Raw genomic sequence first — 17,098 nt, forward strand, 5'->3', positions numbered from 1 at the left:
GAATCGAAACCTATTTCTCCCACAGCAATCTTTGAGCTACACATTCAACCCTCTAATCTGACAAACATAGGAGGAGAAGTAGGCCATTCAGCTCAGCACAGCTGCTCCACCATTCTATGGCTGATCATTCACTTCAATACCTTCGTCCCATACTACCCTTGTAAACCTTTATGTCATTGGTATTTATAAATCTGTCCATCCCTGCTTAAACTCAATGGCTGAGCTTCCATAGTCCTCTGGGGTACAGAATTCCAAAGACTCAACTGAAAGTAAAATAATTTCTCCTCTTCTCAGTCCCAAGTGCTTTCCATTTTTTTTTAAATTATGCCCCTTGGTTCTATACTCCCTAGCCAGGAGAAACAGCTTATGTGCATCTATCTGCTCTATCTCTTTACAGCTTTTGTAGGTTTTGGTCAAATCACATCTTTCTTCAAAACTTTAGAGGATTGGTGGCATAGTGGGCAGTGAAGAATGTTATTTCCAATTGCAATGGAACCTTGATCAATAGGGCCAGCGGGTTGAGGAATGGCAAATGGAGTTTAATTTAAATGCGAGGTAATGCAGGACTTAGTTAGAATATAAGAACATAAGAAATAGGATGAGTAGGCCATCTAGCCCTTCAAGCCTGCCCCGCCATTCAATAAGATCATGGCTGATCTGAAGTGGCTCAGTTCCACTTTCCCGCTTTCTCCCCATAACCCTTAATCCCCTTGCCTACCAAAAACCTATCTACCCGCGTCTTAAATATATTTAGCGAGGTAGCCTCCACCACTTCAACGGGCAGAGAATTCCAGAGATTCACCACCCTTTGAGTGAAGAAGTTCCTCCTCAACTCTGTTCTAAACTGCCCTCCCCCCTTATCTTGAGGCTGTGCCCTCTAGTCCTGCTGTCCTTTGAGCGGGAAGAACCTCTCCACCTCTATCCTATCCATCCCTTTCATCATTTTATACGTCTCAGTGAGATCTCCCCTCATCCTTCTAAACTCTAACGAGTACAAGCCCAGTCTATTCAGCCTCTCCTCATAGCTCAACTCCCTCAACTCCGGAATCAGCCTAGTAAACCTCCTCTGCACTCCCTCCAAGGCCAAAATATCCTTGCGCAAGTGCGGTGACCAAAACTGCACACAGTACTCCAGCTGCAGCCTCACCAGTGCCCTGTACAGTTGCAGCAAGACCTCTCTACTTTTATATTCAATCCCCCTCGCTATGAAGGCCAGCATCCTATTTGCCTTCCTGACCACCTGCTGCACCTGTAGGCTGGGTTTTTGCGCCTCATGCACAAGGACCCCCAGGTCCCTCTGCACCGTAGCATGCTGCAGCTTTTCGCCCTGTTAGTAGTAGTCCTTCCTACCATTATTCCTACCAAAGTGGATAACCTCACACTTGCCAACATTGTATTCCATCTGCCAGGTCCTCGCCCACTCGCTCAGCCTATCTAGGTCTCTCTGCAGACTTTCCACACCCTCCGCACAATTTGCTGTTCCACTTATCTTTGTGTCATCAGCAAATTTCGACACCTTACACTCGGCTCCCTCCTCCAGATCATCTATATAAATGGTAAATAGCTGAGGCCCCAGCACCGATCCCTGGGGCACTCCACTAGTCACCAACCGCCAATCCGAATAGCACTCATTGACACCCACTCTCTGCCTCCTATTTGACAGCCAATCCCCTATCCACGCTAACACCCTACCCCCAACTCCATGCCCCCTAACCTTCTGTAACAACCTTTTGTGCGGCACCTTATCAAACGCCTTCCGAAAAATCGAGAAACAGCACATCCACCAGTTCCCCTCTATCCACCGCACTAGACACATCCTCATAGAATTCCAATTCGACCGACACAACTTCCCCTTAACGAAACCATGCTGCGTCTGCTCTATCAAACAATTCTTCTCAAGATACCTCGCTATTTTCTCTTTGATTATGGATCCAAGCATTTTTCCTACAACAGACGTTAAACTAACCGGCCTATAATTCCCTGCCTTTTGCCTGCTACCCTTTTTAAACAGCGGCGTAACATTAGCCGTTTTCCAATCTTCTGGCACTTCCCCGGAATCCAGCGAGGTTTGGAAAATAATCACCAAGGCATCCACTATCACCTCTGCCATGTCCTTCAGAACCCTTGGATGCATTCCATCCGGTCCTGGGGACTTGTCCACCAGTTAATGGCAGGGCATTGAGGAAAGTTACAGAACAAAGATCTAGGGGTACATGTTCATAGTTCCTTGAAAGTGGAATCACAGTGGACAGAATGGTGAAGGCAGCATTCAGCACACTTGGTTTCATCAGTTAGAACATTGAATACAGGAGTTGGAATGTCTGTTGAAATTGTACAAGGCATTGGTAAGGCCATACTTGGAATACTGTGTGCAATTCTGGTCACCCTATTATAGAAAGAATATTATTAAACTAGAAAAAGAGTGCAGAAAAGATTTACTAGGATGCTACCAGGACTTGATGGATTGAGTTATAAGGAGAGGCTGGAAGACTGGGACTTAAGAACACAAGAAATAGGAGGAGTAGGCCATCTAGCCCCTCGAGCCGGCCCCGCCATTCAATAAGATCATGACTGATCTGAAGTGAATCAGTTCCACTTACCCGCCTGCTCCCCATAACCCTTAATTCCCTTATCGATCAGAAATCCATCTACCCGTGACTTAAACATATTCAACGAGGGAGCTTCCACCACTTCAATGAGAAGAGAATTCCAGAGATTCACTACCCTCAGAGAAGACGTTCCTCCTCAATTCTGTTCTAAACTGCACCCCCCCCCTTATTTTTGAGGCTGTGTCCTCTAGTTCTGGTTTCCTTTCTAAGTGGAAAGAATCTCTCTACCTCTACCCTATCTAGCTCCTTCATTATCTTATATATCTTTATAAGATCCCCCCCCCCCCACCCCAGCCTTCTAAACTCCAACAAGTACAGGCCCAATCTACTCAATCTCTCCTCATAAGCTAATCCCCTCATCTCCGGTATCAACCTGGTGAACCTTCTCTTTTTTCTCTCTCGAGTGTAGGAGGCTGAGGGGTAATCTTACAGGTCTATAAAATAATGAGGGGCACCGATCAGCAAGTCTCAAAAGGTACGGACAACGTGAGTGGAGAGAGGTTTAAGCACAGGTTAAAGAGATGTGCACCGTCTCCAGCCAGGACAGGTAGTGAGATTTTGCAAGCCCAGGCAAGATAGTGCGACATGAACCCAAGATCCTGACTGAGGCCATCCTTCAACGTGGAACTTGGCTATCAGTTTCTTCTCAGCGATTCAGCGTTGTAGCGTTGTGTGTTGTGAAGGCTGCCTTGGAGAACGCTTAGCCGAAGATCAGATGCTGAATGCTTGTGACTACTTAAGTGTTCTCAGACTGGAAGGGAACACTCCTGCCTGGTGATTGTCGAGGAGTGTTCATTAATTCAAGATGCCCTCATAAGAACAGGATATGACGCTTGACTCATTGATCGACAGTTCTGACGTGCCACAGCGAAAAACCGCATCGACCTCCTCAGAAGACAAACATGGGACATGGCAGAGAGTACCCTTCGTCATCCAGTACTTCCTGGAGTGAAGAACCTATGACATCTTCTCCGGAGCCTTCAACATATCAAAGACGATGAACATCTCACCAAGGCCATCCCCACACCCCCACTTCTTGCCTTCAAACAATCGCACAACCTCAAACAGACCATTGTCGCAGCAAATTACCCTGTCTTCAGGAGAACAGTGACCACGACACCACACAATCGTGCCACAGCAACCTCTGCAAGACGTGCTGGATCACTGACACAGATGCCATCACCTCACATGAGAACACCATTCACCAGGTACATGGTACATACACTTGCGACGCGGCCAACATCATCTATCTGATACGCTACAGGAAAGGATGTCCCGAGGCACGGTACATTGAGGAGACCATGCAGGCGCTATGACAACAGATGAACGAACACTGCTCGGTAAGCACCAGGCAAGAGTGTTCCCTTCCAGTCGGGTGACACTTTAGCAGTCACGGACATTCAGCCTCTGATCAGCGGGCAAGTGTTCTCCAAGGCAGCCTCCACGACAACGCAGAATCATTGAGCAGAAACTGATAGCCAAGTTCCGCACATGAGGACGGCCTCAACTGGGATCTTAGGTTCATGTCACACTACCTGTAATCCCCACAACTCGTAACATTTCACTAACTGTACTGGCTGAAGACAATAGACATCTCTTCATCCTGTGCTTGGTCCTCTCTTCACTCACATTGTCTGTACCTGTAAAGACTTGATTACTTGTAAAGACTCGCATTTCAATCATTATCTTCTAAATTGAGTTTGTGTCTGTATATGACCTGTTTGTGAATACAAGTCCTCACTCACCTGATGAAGGAGCCCGATACTCAGAAAGCTAGTGCCAAATAAACCTGTTGGGCTTTAACCTGGTGTTGTGAGACTTCTTACAGTTTAATATTGGCATGGGAGCAACTGAAGTTAAAGACTTTCCCATTTGGTGATATTTAATCAACTGCCCTCTCATGTGATCGAGCTATTCACTCTATTTCCTGTATAAAGATAGTGATAAGTAGGAAAAGGAGCATTCATTTTCAGATAACCAAATGCTTAATTAGCATATAAATACTTCCGCTGTTTCCCATTTTATTCTCTTCAAGCAAAGAGAGTGAAGGCATGAAAAAGTAGACAAACTGCCAATTGTTCAGAGATTAAAAATTAAAGTGGAAGCACTAAGCTGTGACTCTCCATCAGACCTGAAACACTAGCTCTGTTTTTCTCTCCACAGACGCTGCCCAAGTCAGTATATCTAGGATTTTGTGTTTTTATTTCAGATTTCCAACATCTGCTGTATTTTTCTTTGTGCAAGTAGTTCCAAGCCTGGAGATTCCTTGCCACTTTAGATTATCCTGATCTTAACTAATTCAGTTAGTTCCAATCCACGAGAGAAGAAATAATGTAGTCATTGGTGAATTCAAATGCTGATCCAAAAACATTAAACTGTATCATGCCTTATATTACTTAGTAAACACATGTTCCCCTGCACAATATATGCAACAGTGGTCTATCTTTACTATATATTTAAGCTAGTTAATTACAAACTTTTAGCAAATGAGACAAGTAATCAATTTTAGCAAAAATACCTGCATGAGCTCAAATATTTCTTTCTTTGTGCTTTTAGGTTCCAGAAAAAATCCATAAGGGTAGGAGCACTTCAGGATACGCCGTGTTTTCAAGAGTTCAAGTACTGCTTCTTCAATAAAAGTAGTATCAGGGGACCCACCTTCAACTGACAAGATAAAGCAAGATAATATTACACCTACTGAAGAATTACATTTCTCTTTTTGGAGAACAAACTAACACATTGCCATCATTTCTCAAGCAGGAATAAACAGTCAACAAAAGAACAGCTGAAGTAGCTGCACCCAGTCCTCGATGAATTATGGCAAAATATCAGGGTTTTAAAATACCTTCATTTGTCTTTCAATAGAATTTTTGTGTTATATTTAAGTCCTGTTTTATAAATAAAAATATAAGATTTGAATGACAGTGGGCAGGAAATGTTTGAGGTGAAGTTATCTTAGAAAGTATGAACATTGTGCCTTTTTATTATTGTCATCCAATATAAATGAGCAATTTTTAATTAAAAAATACAGGTTGCTCTTTTTGGACAATAATGGCAGTGGTGTTGCAGGACAGGTTTATCAAGCTTTTGTCCTTGCAGATTGCACAGGTGTCTACCATTGTCCCGGGGGCAACATGTGAACTTTAAATCTATGCAATAAATCTAAATGTAGAAGCAGAACATTGAACTTCACTTTTTAGTTTGGTTGTATTGCTTGATGCTGACTATAACTGAATAATTGCATAATAGTGGGCTTTTATTGTTAAAAAAATGCCTGATATTGAACTATGCGGGGTCTCACACAGCTGAATGACTTGACTCTTATTTGCCTATCTCAGTCTCCTCCAATAGAATTTGCCACCATTACTGTTTCCAACCAAGATTAGGTGATGCCGCATAATGATTATTAGTGGTAGCTTATCTACTAACTCAGCTCCCAAGCTGATCTGCCCAAGGCTCTAGCTGAAAACACCAGAGGGTGGACCAAATTGCTCCATTTACATTAACCACAGCCCTACTCCAGTTACAGGGAACAGACTACTAAGAGTTGTCTGCATGTGCACTAAGTGAGCTTCATCTACAGTAATCTTGTGGATAACTGCTGCAGCACAGATCTCACCGGAGCTGCTGACTTTGAAAATAACACAGCCTGTCTTTCTAAATACCTTTACCCTTGTTTTTCTGGAACTTGTGTAGGTCTGGTGGTTCTGCAATATTGCATAGAGACAGCAAGATTAAATGTAGCCTACTGGTCAAATAGGGCAAGTGAAAACAGAATATTTGGATTATGGTCAGCAGATGCAATTCAAATTCCACAATAAAGTCATTAAAAAAGTTTTTTTTAAAAGACACAATTTTTGGATTTATGCTTTAAACAGTGAAACATGTAGTTATTTAGGATGCAGGAGACAGAGGGAGTTGAAACATAGGAATTTCCCTGCAGCGTAGACAGAGCTGAATGACGCAAAATCAAGACTGGGCAATATCACCGTGGGCAGGAGGATATAATTGCAGTATGACAAGTTTATATACTCAGTTCGCCTTATAAATGTGACCACAAGAATCCCTATCGACAAAAAATTGGCACCAAAGTGTGACAAAAATGAAAAGATGACAACAGGAAGCAAGGCTTTCTGGATATGAGGTAGATGCAGATTAAAGATCTTGAGCAAAGATTAAGAACAATGGACTGAGTAAATTGCTCTTTCAGAAAGCAGCCACAGACCTTATAAGTCAAAAAGCTGCCTTCTGTGATGTACAATGTTCTAAATTTAAACAAAACCATTTTCTAGTTTCTTCCAGGTTGGTGTTTTGCAAGGGTCTATACAAACAAATAGACAGTTGGGGTGGCAGAATGGCACATGGGTTAGCACTGCTCCCTGCACCTAGGACCAGGGTTCGATTCCCGGCTTGAGTCACTGAGGAATCTGCATGTTCTCCGGTGTCTGCATGGATTTCCTCCAAGTGCTCCGCTTTCCTCCCACAGTCCAAAAGATGTGCAAGTTGGGTCATTGGCCATGCTAATTTTTCCCTCAGTGTATCCGAATAGGTGGAGGAGTGCTGCGACTAGAGGATTCTCACAGTAATTTCATTGCAGTATTAATGTAACCTACTTCTGACACTAATAAATAAAATTAAAGGCATTATTCCACTTACCTCCTTTTAGAGCTCTGCTTAGTTGTTCCATCTTTTCTTTGGCAGTTTTCAGAAGACGTTGCTCTAACTAATAAATGACAAAAAGGGGCTATTTTTACTTGATTCAAAGTTGCTTTCAAAAGCACTAAAATACAAATATTCTTTCTGTAACATACCTTATAACTATGCTCATGATTTTTAAATCTTGTGTAGTAGTGCATAAATCTGTCAAGTTCCTGAAATTTCTTGTGCTTTTTCTCGGCCTGAAACAGAAGACAGATATCTTCACTTAATACTCAAGCATCAGTGGATTTTAAAAAAAGTCTACTAAAAAAAGTAAGATCGAAATATGCATTTGTAGGATTATTCAATATTAAATCAAAAAGTTGAGAAATGAAAAAGGAAGCTAAAATGACAAGTTAAAAATGACCAATTTAAAAGAAAACAAGACCAATTTAAAAGTTTAAAGGTTTTACCTATGCTTCATTTTGGATTATGCATCTTTATAAAAAGAACATTTTATTCTAACATACTATGTTGGAAAACTATTATCACCAACTTTCTCTCTCTCCCTCTACGAACCCCATCACCCTCTCTCCTTACTTAACACATAACCAGGCAAAGGAGTGTGAAGTAGTAGTCTTGGAAGACAGAACAAACTGTAGAATCTGGAAGGCGACAATCACAATAAGAGGTTCACTGAAACCATTAATGGATTGATTTATTTTTCACTTTAAAAAATGGATACCTCAGCTGTCATTTCCTTGGACTGTTCTTCAACCTGTTGGATGACTTCATATCGCGTGCATCTATAATAGCCTCCTGTAGATGAGCTGTGCTTTTTCCATTCTTCCAAACAAATCCAACAAAAATCATACTTGCACTGTGGAGAAAGACAGCAATCTTGTATTTTTCCTCCATTATTTCTGCAAGTTTATCAATGAAGCAATGTTACCTCATGCAAGGAAAACAACAGGTCCTTCATTAAATATGTTGAAGATTAAATTTAAACAATACCTTATGATACAGTCAATCTGTTGAAGCATTATTTATAAGCTTTAATGTGGCATTACTAATTACCTTGTGAGAAATATTATACATAACTCAAAAGAATAAATTGTGCATTTGTCTATTTGGACTTTTGGCATCAAATTTAAAGGTCCAGAATCTGGATGATGAACCAATAAAGTGCAATGCTCTCTCTCATTAAATGCAATGAACACAAATGAGGAATTTATCAGGATGACATACTGAAAGTTTTTAATACAAGTCATTCATTATGGCTCTGGCCAAGTTACAAGCATTTCATGGCTCACATAATATAGTCAGTGACTGTATTGTCTTAGCTAGAGGCATCCACCAATTGGGTATACAAATAAGTTAGTCTTATTATGTCACAGGTAGGCTTACATTAACACTGCAATGAAGTTACTGTGAAAATTCCCTAGTTGTCACACTGATGCCTTTTCAGGTACATGGAGGAAAAATTTAACATGACCAGTGCACCTAACCTGCATTCTTTCAGACTGTGGGAGGAAACCCATGCAAACGCAGGGAGAACGTGCAAACTTCACACAGACAGTGACCCATGCCGGGAATTGAACCCATGTCCCTGGCAACGTGAGGCAGAAGTGCTAACTATCGTGTCACTGCCAAATCTAGGACTGGAGGGCATAATCTTAGGGTAAGAGGTTGCCCATTTAAGACAGAAATGAGCAAATTCTTCTCTGAGGATAACGAATCTGTGGATTTTTTTTTACCACAGAGCTGTAGAGGCTGGGTCATATGTTTGAGGCTTAGATAGGCAGATTTAAAAAAAACAGTAAGGGAATCAAGGTTTATGGGGCTAGGGCAGGAAAGTGGAGTTGAGGATTATCACATCAGATCAGTCACGATCTCACTAAATGACACAGTAAGTTCAATGGGCCGAACAGCCTACTTCTGCTCCTTTTTCTTATGGTCTTATGTCAAAATTAGGGAGCATTTGCTTATTTGTCTAATTATGCTAACTATATTTGTTAAATACCCAATTAAGGATTTAGGCTTGAAATTAAATACAGTATGATCATTTTGCCAGACCAGATTATAGAAGAAAATCCACAATGTACTTTATATCTTCATGAATACAACAGTGTTAATGTTTAAGCACATTTGCCCAACATGCATAGAATGAAATATTGCTTTCAAGTAATTTAGATTAAGCAGAACCATTTCGCTTTATGTAGTCATTTCATATTGTTTACCTTGGCACATTGCATGTGATTGCAGCCCTCATTCTTTTGAATCGGAGATTTACAGTTGGCGCATGGTTTAGAGTTAGAGAGCAACCAAAGACAGTTGGCAGCATCTTCAAATGCTTCATTTACACCAGCAACTATTAGCACAGCAGAATAAGGTTACAAAACAAAACCAGTTAAATAATTATCAATTTCAGTTACTATTTCAAATCACTTGAAACATTTACATTGCAGAAAGCAGTAAGTTACACATATTGTCTATATTTTACACCATGTTTAATATGTGTTGCCACAACAGTGAAGCACAAAGCTTGCTTCCTTATCTTAATTACACTGTGTTGGGAAGATGTCAGCAAGAGTTCAAGAATATTTAAGATTCTAATTTATCTAGAATACTGACAAGCATTTGCTGAACTTGCAGAAAGTTGTGGATTTTCAAAAAAAATCTTTGGGGGACAATTTTATATTTTAAAAGTTTGGGCACTGAATCCCAAAGAATGGAAGGAAAATTGAATTTGTACAAAGCATCAAGTCCCAGCATCTTGTATTGACCATCCCCATTATAGTAAAGGCATTACAGTCAGAGTGCATAATTTAGATTTAAAGGGATGACGTCAGGAATATAAATCTAAAGTTGTAAGAGAACATTTAAAATAGTAGGATTATTTCCAGTGAGTCAGAAGGTGAAGAAGGAAATTGAACAGTTTTGTCAAATTATGAAACAGCTTTTATAGAATATATTCAAGTATGGGCGCTGGAGGACCAGGCACATTTTGATGGTAAAAGTGACCAGCTTTGTTTTATAAAGTGCATTTTTGTTCACTTTTTTTCTCTCCACAGAGTGGAAGTGATTATAGCATAATACAAGAAACCATCAAAGAAACTTAAGTGTGGAAGCAATGGGAGACCCAAAAAGAACGAATGGACTGGGTTGGGGAAAGAGTAGATATAGAGAAGCACACGAAGTATCAAAACTTCAGCAATATCATTAACTACAGAAATATTAAGTCTTCAAAGAATCCGAAGAGAATGTGAAGCAACAATCTTACGTTCTTCTGGTTTCATTTCTGTAATCTTCTGTAGCCAGTTTTTCCATGTTTGACAATCACAGGGTTCATGGGCTTCTCCCAGACACTCCCTATAAGAAATAAAATATCAACATCCTAAATGCATCAGCTGATATACTCAAGTCTAAAAAAAACACATTCATAGTTATGAACTAATTTGGAACTAAACGTTTAGTATGTTGGCAGCCCAGTGATGCAGTGCATTATTCCTGCATTATGGCAGTGCACCAAGCCACAGAAGGAAGAGTCCTTTGCACCAATATTTCAGATGGATTCAGATTTCAATTAGGGTACTGAGTGGAGGGAAGGTGGTTTTTGGAGGAAAAGAAACAAGAAATGCAGAACAGCTTTAAAGTTAGCAGCTGGACTTTGTATATTTAATTCAAGGAGAGGCCATTTTCCTACATTCTCTGCAGGGGAAGAGTAGAAAGCATAGGACACAAGAAATACAGATTGCGATTTGTGAGGAGGGAGAGATTTACCTCTGCCTCGCTACTGTGCTTTCTTCTTTTAAGTCACTTCTTAAAACTTAACTCCTTTAACATCTGCAATTGGAATTAGCAAAACAGTTGTACAATTTTCCTTGTGTCTCAGTCTTGGAACTTGGTATTCATGATCTTGGATTTTCTGCTAGGTTTTGACTGGATATTATTGTCCTTTATAATATCACCTGCCATTTGTGAATGGGCTAGAAGGTAGAAGGGGTGCTGCTTTTGTCATTAACGTATTTATGACAATGAATTCAGATGGATAAAATCTCTCAGGACCTCCTTCATTACTCACTGCTTCCATCATTACAAGTGCTCCGAATTCAAGTCATTAGCTTTCGTCACTACGTGAGGTTGATATGAGAAAGCTAGTTGAACTTTGGTTTTGTGTGTGTTGGAATTGGAGATAGTAGTATTAGTAGAGGCAGGTACAATTTTGTCTTTTAAAAAGCATTTAGACAATTACATGAACAAGATGGGTATAGAGGGGTATGGGCCAAATGCAGGCAATTGGGGCTAGCTTAGGGGTTTAAAACAAAGGGCGGCATGGACAAGTTGGTCCGAAGGGCCTGTTTCCATGCTGTAAACCTCTGACTTCATATAACCCAACAATATTGTGTATTTTGTGCACAAGGGATGTCCATGAATTTTTGATAAGGGAAAACAACATTTTTTTTTAATCATAAGATTAAGAGATCGGTCAGTACCAAAGCAGTACTGAATTCCACAACTGCTGCTGATAGAAAAGCTTATAGAGACATCCTACTGAGTGGCACAGAAAACTGCTAACGCAGAAAAATCAGCATTGCTGAGCAGCTGATAATAGCGGTGGTGGAAATTGTAAGGTAATGTCTGCAGAGCAGAAGACCAAATTAAGCTTTAAGTGAATCATAGATTCCCATAAAAATTAATGTCAGGTCCAACATTAGGGCCAGACAGCCCGGGAAAACCAATGTACACTTTTGAAACACTGTACCATACATGTGCAGTACTGTGCGTTCCCAGCTGAAATAACTTGCAAATACGTCACCAAATATAAAATTAATACAATATATAATTCATGTAAATTGTTACAAAAACTGTATAGGCAGTCCTCAGACTTGAAACAACTGGTTCCTGAAAACTGCTTCGCACATCAAAATGTGGTAAGTTGGAACTGATTTTCCCATAGGAACAATGTTATAAAGTGGGGGATTAGTTCCTGAACAGAGGCCAGAAATCAGTCACAGGACCCCAGCAGTGTTAAATGTTCTGCACTCTTGCCCTGTCAAATTGTTGGTGGCTTCTGCTGCCTACATGCCTCATCACAAGTTCCTCGGTTAGTGTGGCGATATAATGAAACCATCGATCACTGTAGATTGCCTGTTTACTCCTGAACGCCTTCAAGTCTGAGCACAACATAAGTGTATAAATGCATTAAAATCGCAATGGTTGCGCCAAAAAAATTTACAGAATGAAACATTTGTTTCCAACCTAATAAAGACCATTTGACCTGCGCAATCATATGGGTGGCACAGAACATCAAGTGCATGTATGAATGTGCTGTGGTGTTGTAAAGTTGAAATCAACAATGCAAAGTCAAAACACAATATTGATTTATAGCCATTACAAGTGCCATTCGTTGTAACTCGAATGTTGTAGAGGAATGCTTGTTTTCACCATAGTGCTGTGCTTTTGGATTGTCCAAACTCCATCTAGTGGCAGTGGCTGGTCAGCATAGATAAAAGCTGGTTACTGCACCCGCAACTTCTGCCGCTAGAAAGAGCCCAGAATTCTGTGCAAATTCAGAAGTGGAGCAATGCAGAAGTCAGGAACCATTGCAGAACGGACTGTGATGACTAAAAGGTGGCCAGGACAAGGGCAGGTGGCCAGAATGGTAGCATACGGTCAGGGACAGAGTGAGGGGGAAAAAAGTCATGTGAGCAGACAGGCCATAGAAGAGGAATCTGTGGCAAACAACATTTGTGAAACTGGCAATATTTTAAGATACCTTATTAACAATGTTAGAGTGAAACGATGTTAAGTCAGTTGATATTCAACAAGGACTCACTGTGCAGAATTGATGCTTCTGCAATAGTGGAAGTGCTGGTTCTGTTTAATACAACCTACGTATGTGATACTAGATGTTCTGCAATGGCATTATCGAAAAACATACTAGCCATGCCATATGCACGTGCTTGCTGGAGATAGACACAGAAATGTCAGTTAGCACCAGTAAAAAAGTTTTACATTTGGTGAGCAAAACAAAATTAAACATGTATACTTAATTGTGTAGCATATTTTAAAAGAATTAATTTAAAATAGAGTATTTATGTTACAGGGTTCCACAATTTGTTACAATACAGATCAGGAGTCTCAGAGGCAGAAAAGGTCAAGAATACTTGGATTAGAGAATTGAGCAATTGGCTCATAGCGTACTGGTGTATTTCAATTCCCATCTCTTAAGTCATGAACGTTGCCCTTCATTATATATAGAACATGTATTGTTTGCATTTAATTAGAAAAGCTTATAGCAATTTGCAAAGAAGAGAAGCAAAGTTAGGAAGCATACCAATTTCTCTACAGAACAGGTACAAAAGCATCATCACTGGCAAAATACAATTACAGCAGTAAAACACTACATAGCTGATGTTATAATTGTTCAGACTTCAAATTTTGTGGGAACAGTTCAAAGAAGGAAGAAGGATTTTGCAAATAAAATACAAAGTTTCATGGACAGCAAGCATGTGCAGATTAATTAATTCTGGATAAATTTTCATGTTGTACGATTATTACCTGCAGCATAGCTGACAGGCTGTATAGCAGAGCCCTGGCAGAAAATGAGACAGCTTGCACCACAGCAAGGAAGAGACTGAGTGGTGCAGAAAACAATTATGGCGATGTTGTGCCTTTTTAAAAGGAGTCAGTCAATATTCCAGACTTAATTTGCCAATCTCACAATTGTTAGTAAAGATGGTAATAGCAATAAAGAGACCAAAATTCCATGCACTAAATAGAATTTGATGTATTTAATGGCTGTAAATCAAAGTATTAGTTACAAAAGTCAACACTGAACATGAACAAAAGAGATAGTCAAGATAGAGAACACACTAAGGTTAAAAGGGACAGTCAGTAGAATTCTGAAATCTGATTGATTGAAGGTACATCATATACTCATATGTAAAAATAGGTCAGATAACTTCATCATGCAAAGTGGTATTTCCTAACCATGGTACAATAAAAGAGTGTAAGAAATAGAAACAGGGATAGGGTTTTTCGTCCTCACAAGCCTGCTATGCTAATCAATAGGATCATGGCTAATGCGACATTCCTCATGTCCACTTTTCTGCCCCTTTCCTGTCATACTTGATTCCCTACTGATCAAAAATCTATCTAGCTCAGCCTCAACTATACACATGGACTCCCTCCCCACAGCTTTCTGCAGAAAGGAGTTCTAAAGACAGTCAACCTTCAGAGAAAAAAATTCCTCTAATCACAGTTTCAAATTTTAGCCCCTTTATTCTGAGACTATGCCCTCTGGTCCTAGACTCTGAGGGGAAGCATCCTCTCTACCCTGTCAAGCCTCTTAAGAATCCTATGTGTTTTAATGAGATCACCTCTCATCCTTCCAAGTTCCAATGAGTCCCAACTGTTTAATCTTTCCTCACGAGACAATCCTTCTATACCAGGAATCATCCTAGTGAGTCTTCTCGGAAGTGCCTCTGGTGAAATAACACCTTTCCTTAAATAAGGGGACCAAAGCTGCTCACAATACTCCAGATGTGGTCTCGCCAATACCTTGTACAGTTGCAACAAGATTTCCCTACTCTCATACTCCAGTCCTCTTGAAATAAGGACCAATATTCCATTAGCCTTCTTGATTACATGCACCTGTGTGCTAGCTTTCATACACAAGGACCCCCAAGTCCCTTTGTCTTGCAGCTTCCTGCAGTTTTTCTCCATTTAAATAATACTGTTCTTTTGTTCTCCCTTCCAAAATGAACTTCACCATTTGCCAACTTTTGCCTACTTACTTAACCTATTAATATCTCTTTGTAAACTGATTTCGTCCCTCTCTCATTTCCACTCATTTTTGTGTAATTTGCAAATTTGGTTATGTTACATTTGCTTCCTTCCGCCAAGTCATTAACATATATTGTAAACTGCTGTGGTCCTGGCATTGGTCACCAACCTGTAAAAGAACCCCATCCCCCACTTGCTGTTTGTGCCCATTTGCCAAATCTCTATCCATGCCAGCATCATGGCTTTTATTACTTAACCTTTTGAGGTACCTTGTTGAGTGCCTTTTGGAAGGCCAAATAAACACATCGACTGGTCCCTCTCTATCCACTCTGGTCGAACTTCCTCGAAAGACTCTAAATAGATCAGTCAGGCACGATTTCTCTTTCATGAAGTCATGCTGACTCTGCTTGATTAGATTATTATTTTCCAAATGTGCTGTTATGATTTCCTTAATAATTGATTCTAACATTTTTCCAACAATAGATGTTAGGCTAATTGGCGTTTTGTTACTTCCTTTTTGCATAGGGATGTCACATTGGCAGTTTTTCAATCCTCCAGTACTTTTTCAGACTCCAAGGATTTTTGAAAAATTACAACCAATGCATCCACTATCTCTGTAGTTATTTCTTTCAGGATCCTAGACTGCAAACCATCAGGACTAGGGGACTTATCTACCTTTCATCCCATTAGCTTGTCTAATACTACTTCTTTAGTGTTGATGATGGTACTATCTTCTTAAAATCCCCAACAATAGAAAAGCATGTCTATGGAAACAGCTGAATAATTAAGAAGTTCTGTGCACTAACCAACAGAAGAGGTGTCCTTTCCCACAATCCACTGCTGGTGCACTGAGTAGAGGGAAATTCAGCTGGTCCATTGTAGAACCTGATCTTTGACAGGTTAGTCTTACTGCCCTTTCACAGCCAGGAGTGGGGCACCATCTGATAACTGGATTATTTTCCACAAATGCCTAAAGAAAAAGAATATTAATGTATTGAACAAATATCTAAACACCCAGGAAAAGAGCAGTGGGTTCAACGCCTTCTCATCTTTAGGAGCTTGATCTAGAGTTAAGTATACCTAGACCCTTCAATGTTCAAAATTTATACCTATTTCCTAAGTTTGTTTATAACAAGTTTTGTAAATCATATTTATTGAAGTTAAATCTTTCTGAATGCAGTAACTTTCTTATTACTGTTTGTACTTTTGTCTATGTTGACTTGCCTTGACTTGACACTCACATGTAAAGGAGTAGGTACACAGCCTGTTTGCTGGTGAGTGTCAGTGTTTCTTTTTGTCTACTGAGGGATAGGTTGCAAAGGTGTCAAATTACTTTCTAGTGCCATTCCCAAGTAGCCATGAACAACTTGTGAATTTTGGGAGCGGTTAAAAGCAGGATATTTCATTCAAACTTGATCCTATCCCCATCTGACACACCTGCACTTCCAGCAAGCATTGCCAAACAGTGATCAAGGCCAGCAATATGAGATGACATTTCCCTCTCTGTTGATTGGTTCAGGCCAATAGTAGCACTCAGGTTGTCTTCTAGATCGGTAGTATCTAATTCAACCAAATGGGACTGAACTTTGGATCCAACTGTAGTACTGGTTTCTGCTGCTTACTCAGTTAAATATGATCCAGTGGAATCACAATATTTCTGGACCTTGAAAATTGCTGAAGGGTCTGAAATAGGTGGGGAGCACCTATCATGCTGATCATGAATCAGGGTAAATCTCAATATTACATGTGGCATTTCTTTCAATGGTGCATCCAGAACAGCGTTTAGTTTGCTTCATTTTGGTGCATGTTTTGTACACTTGCAAAATAAATCCTACAATGAAATTCAAAGCAAATGTTTCACAATTTATTATCACAAATTTACTATTGTAGAGATTGCAACTGGCGAAGCTGGACAGTTGTGTGACAATTTACCATTGCAAGTCAGGTCAATTTTGTCCTCACGGTATGCACACATGAACACTAGGAACTCATTTAAATAAATACATCTAGATTTCCACCCTACCCTTGGTCACATTGTTGACTAGCCAACAGAAATTTGA

The 17,098-nt window shown here is 40.1% G+C and overlaps 1 protein-coding gene across 6 annotated transcripts in view; it reads right to left on the bottom strand.

Moving 5' to 3' along the window:
- Positions 1 to 17,098, bottom strand: part of ankib1a (ankyrin repeat and IBR domain containing 1a) — a 99,849-nt gene that overhangs the window by 19,023 nt on the left and 63,728 nt on the right. For all 6 annotated transcript variants that reach the window (XM_080210089.1, XM_080210098.1, XM_080210081.1 and 3 more), the window contains 7 exons: positions 15,845 to 16,008; positions 10,531 to 10,619; positions 9,488 to 9,618; positions 7,993 to 8,127; positions 7,421 to 7,507; positions 7,266 to 7,332; positions 5,128 to 5,273 (listed from right to left, as the gene is read on the bottom strand). In XM_080210089.1, coding sequence (XP_080066215.1) covers positions 5,128 to 5,273; positions 7,266 to 7,332; positions 7,421 to 7,507; positions 7,993 to 8,127; positions 9,488 to 9,618; positions 10,531 to 10,619; positions 15,845 to 16,008 — 819 coding nt within the window. The remainder of the gene's footprint in view (positions 1 to 5,127; positions 5,274 to 7,265; positions 7,333 to 7,420; positions 7,508 to 7,992; positions 8,128 to 9,487; positions 9,619 to 10,530; positions 10,620 to 15,844; positions 16,009 to 17,098) is intronic.

This window comes from Carcharhinus amblyrhynchos, chromosome 2 (assembly GCF_965287045.1).
Source record: "Carcharhinus amblyrhynchos chromosome 2, sCarAmb.v2.hapA, whole genome shotgun sequence".
Classification (NCBI taxonomy): Eukaryota; Metazoa; Chordata; class Chondrichthyes; order Carcharhiniformes; family Carcharhinidae; genus Carcharhinus; species Carcharhinus amblyrhynchos.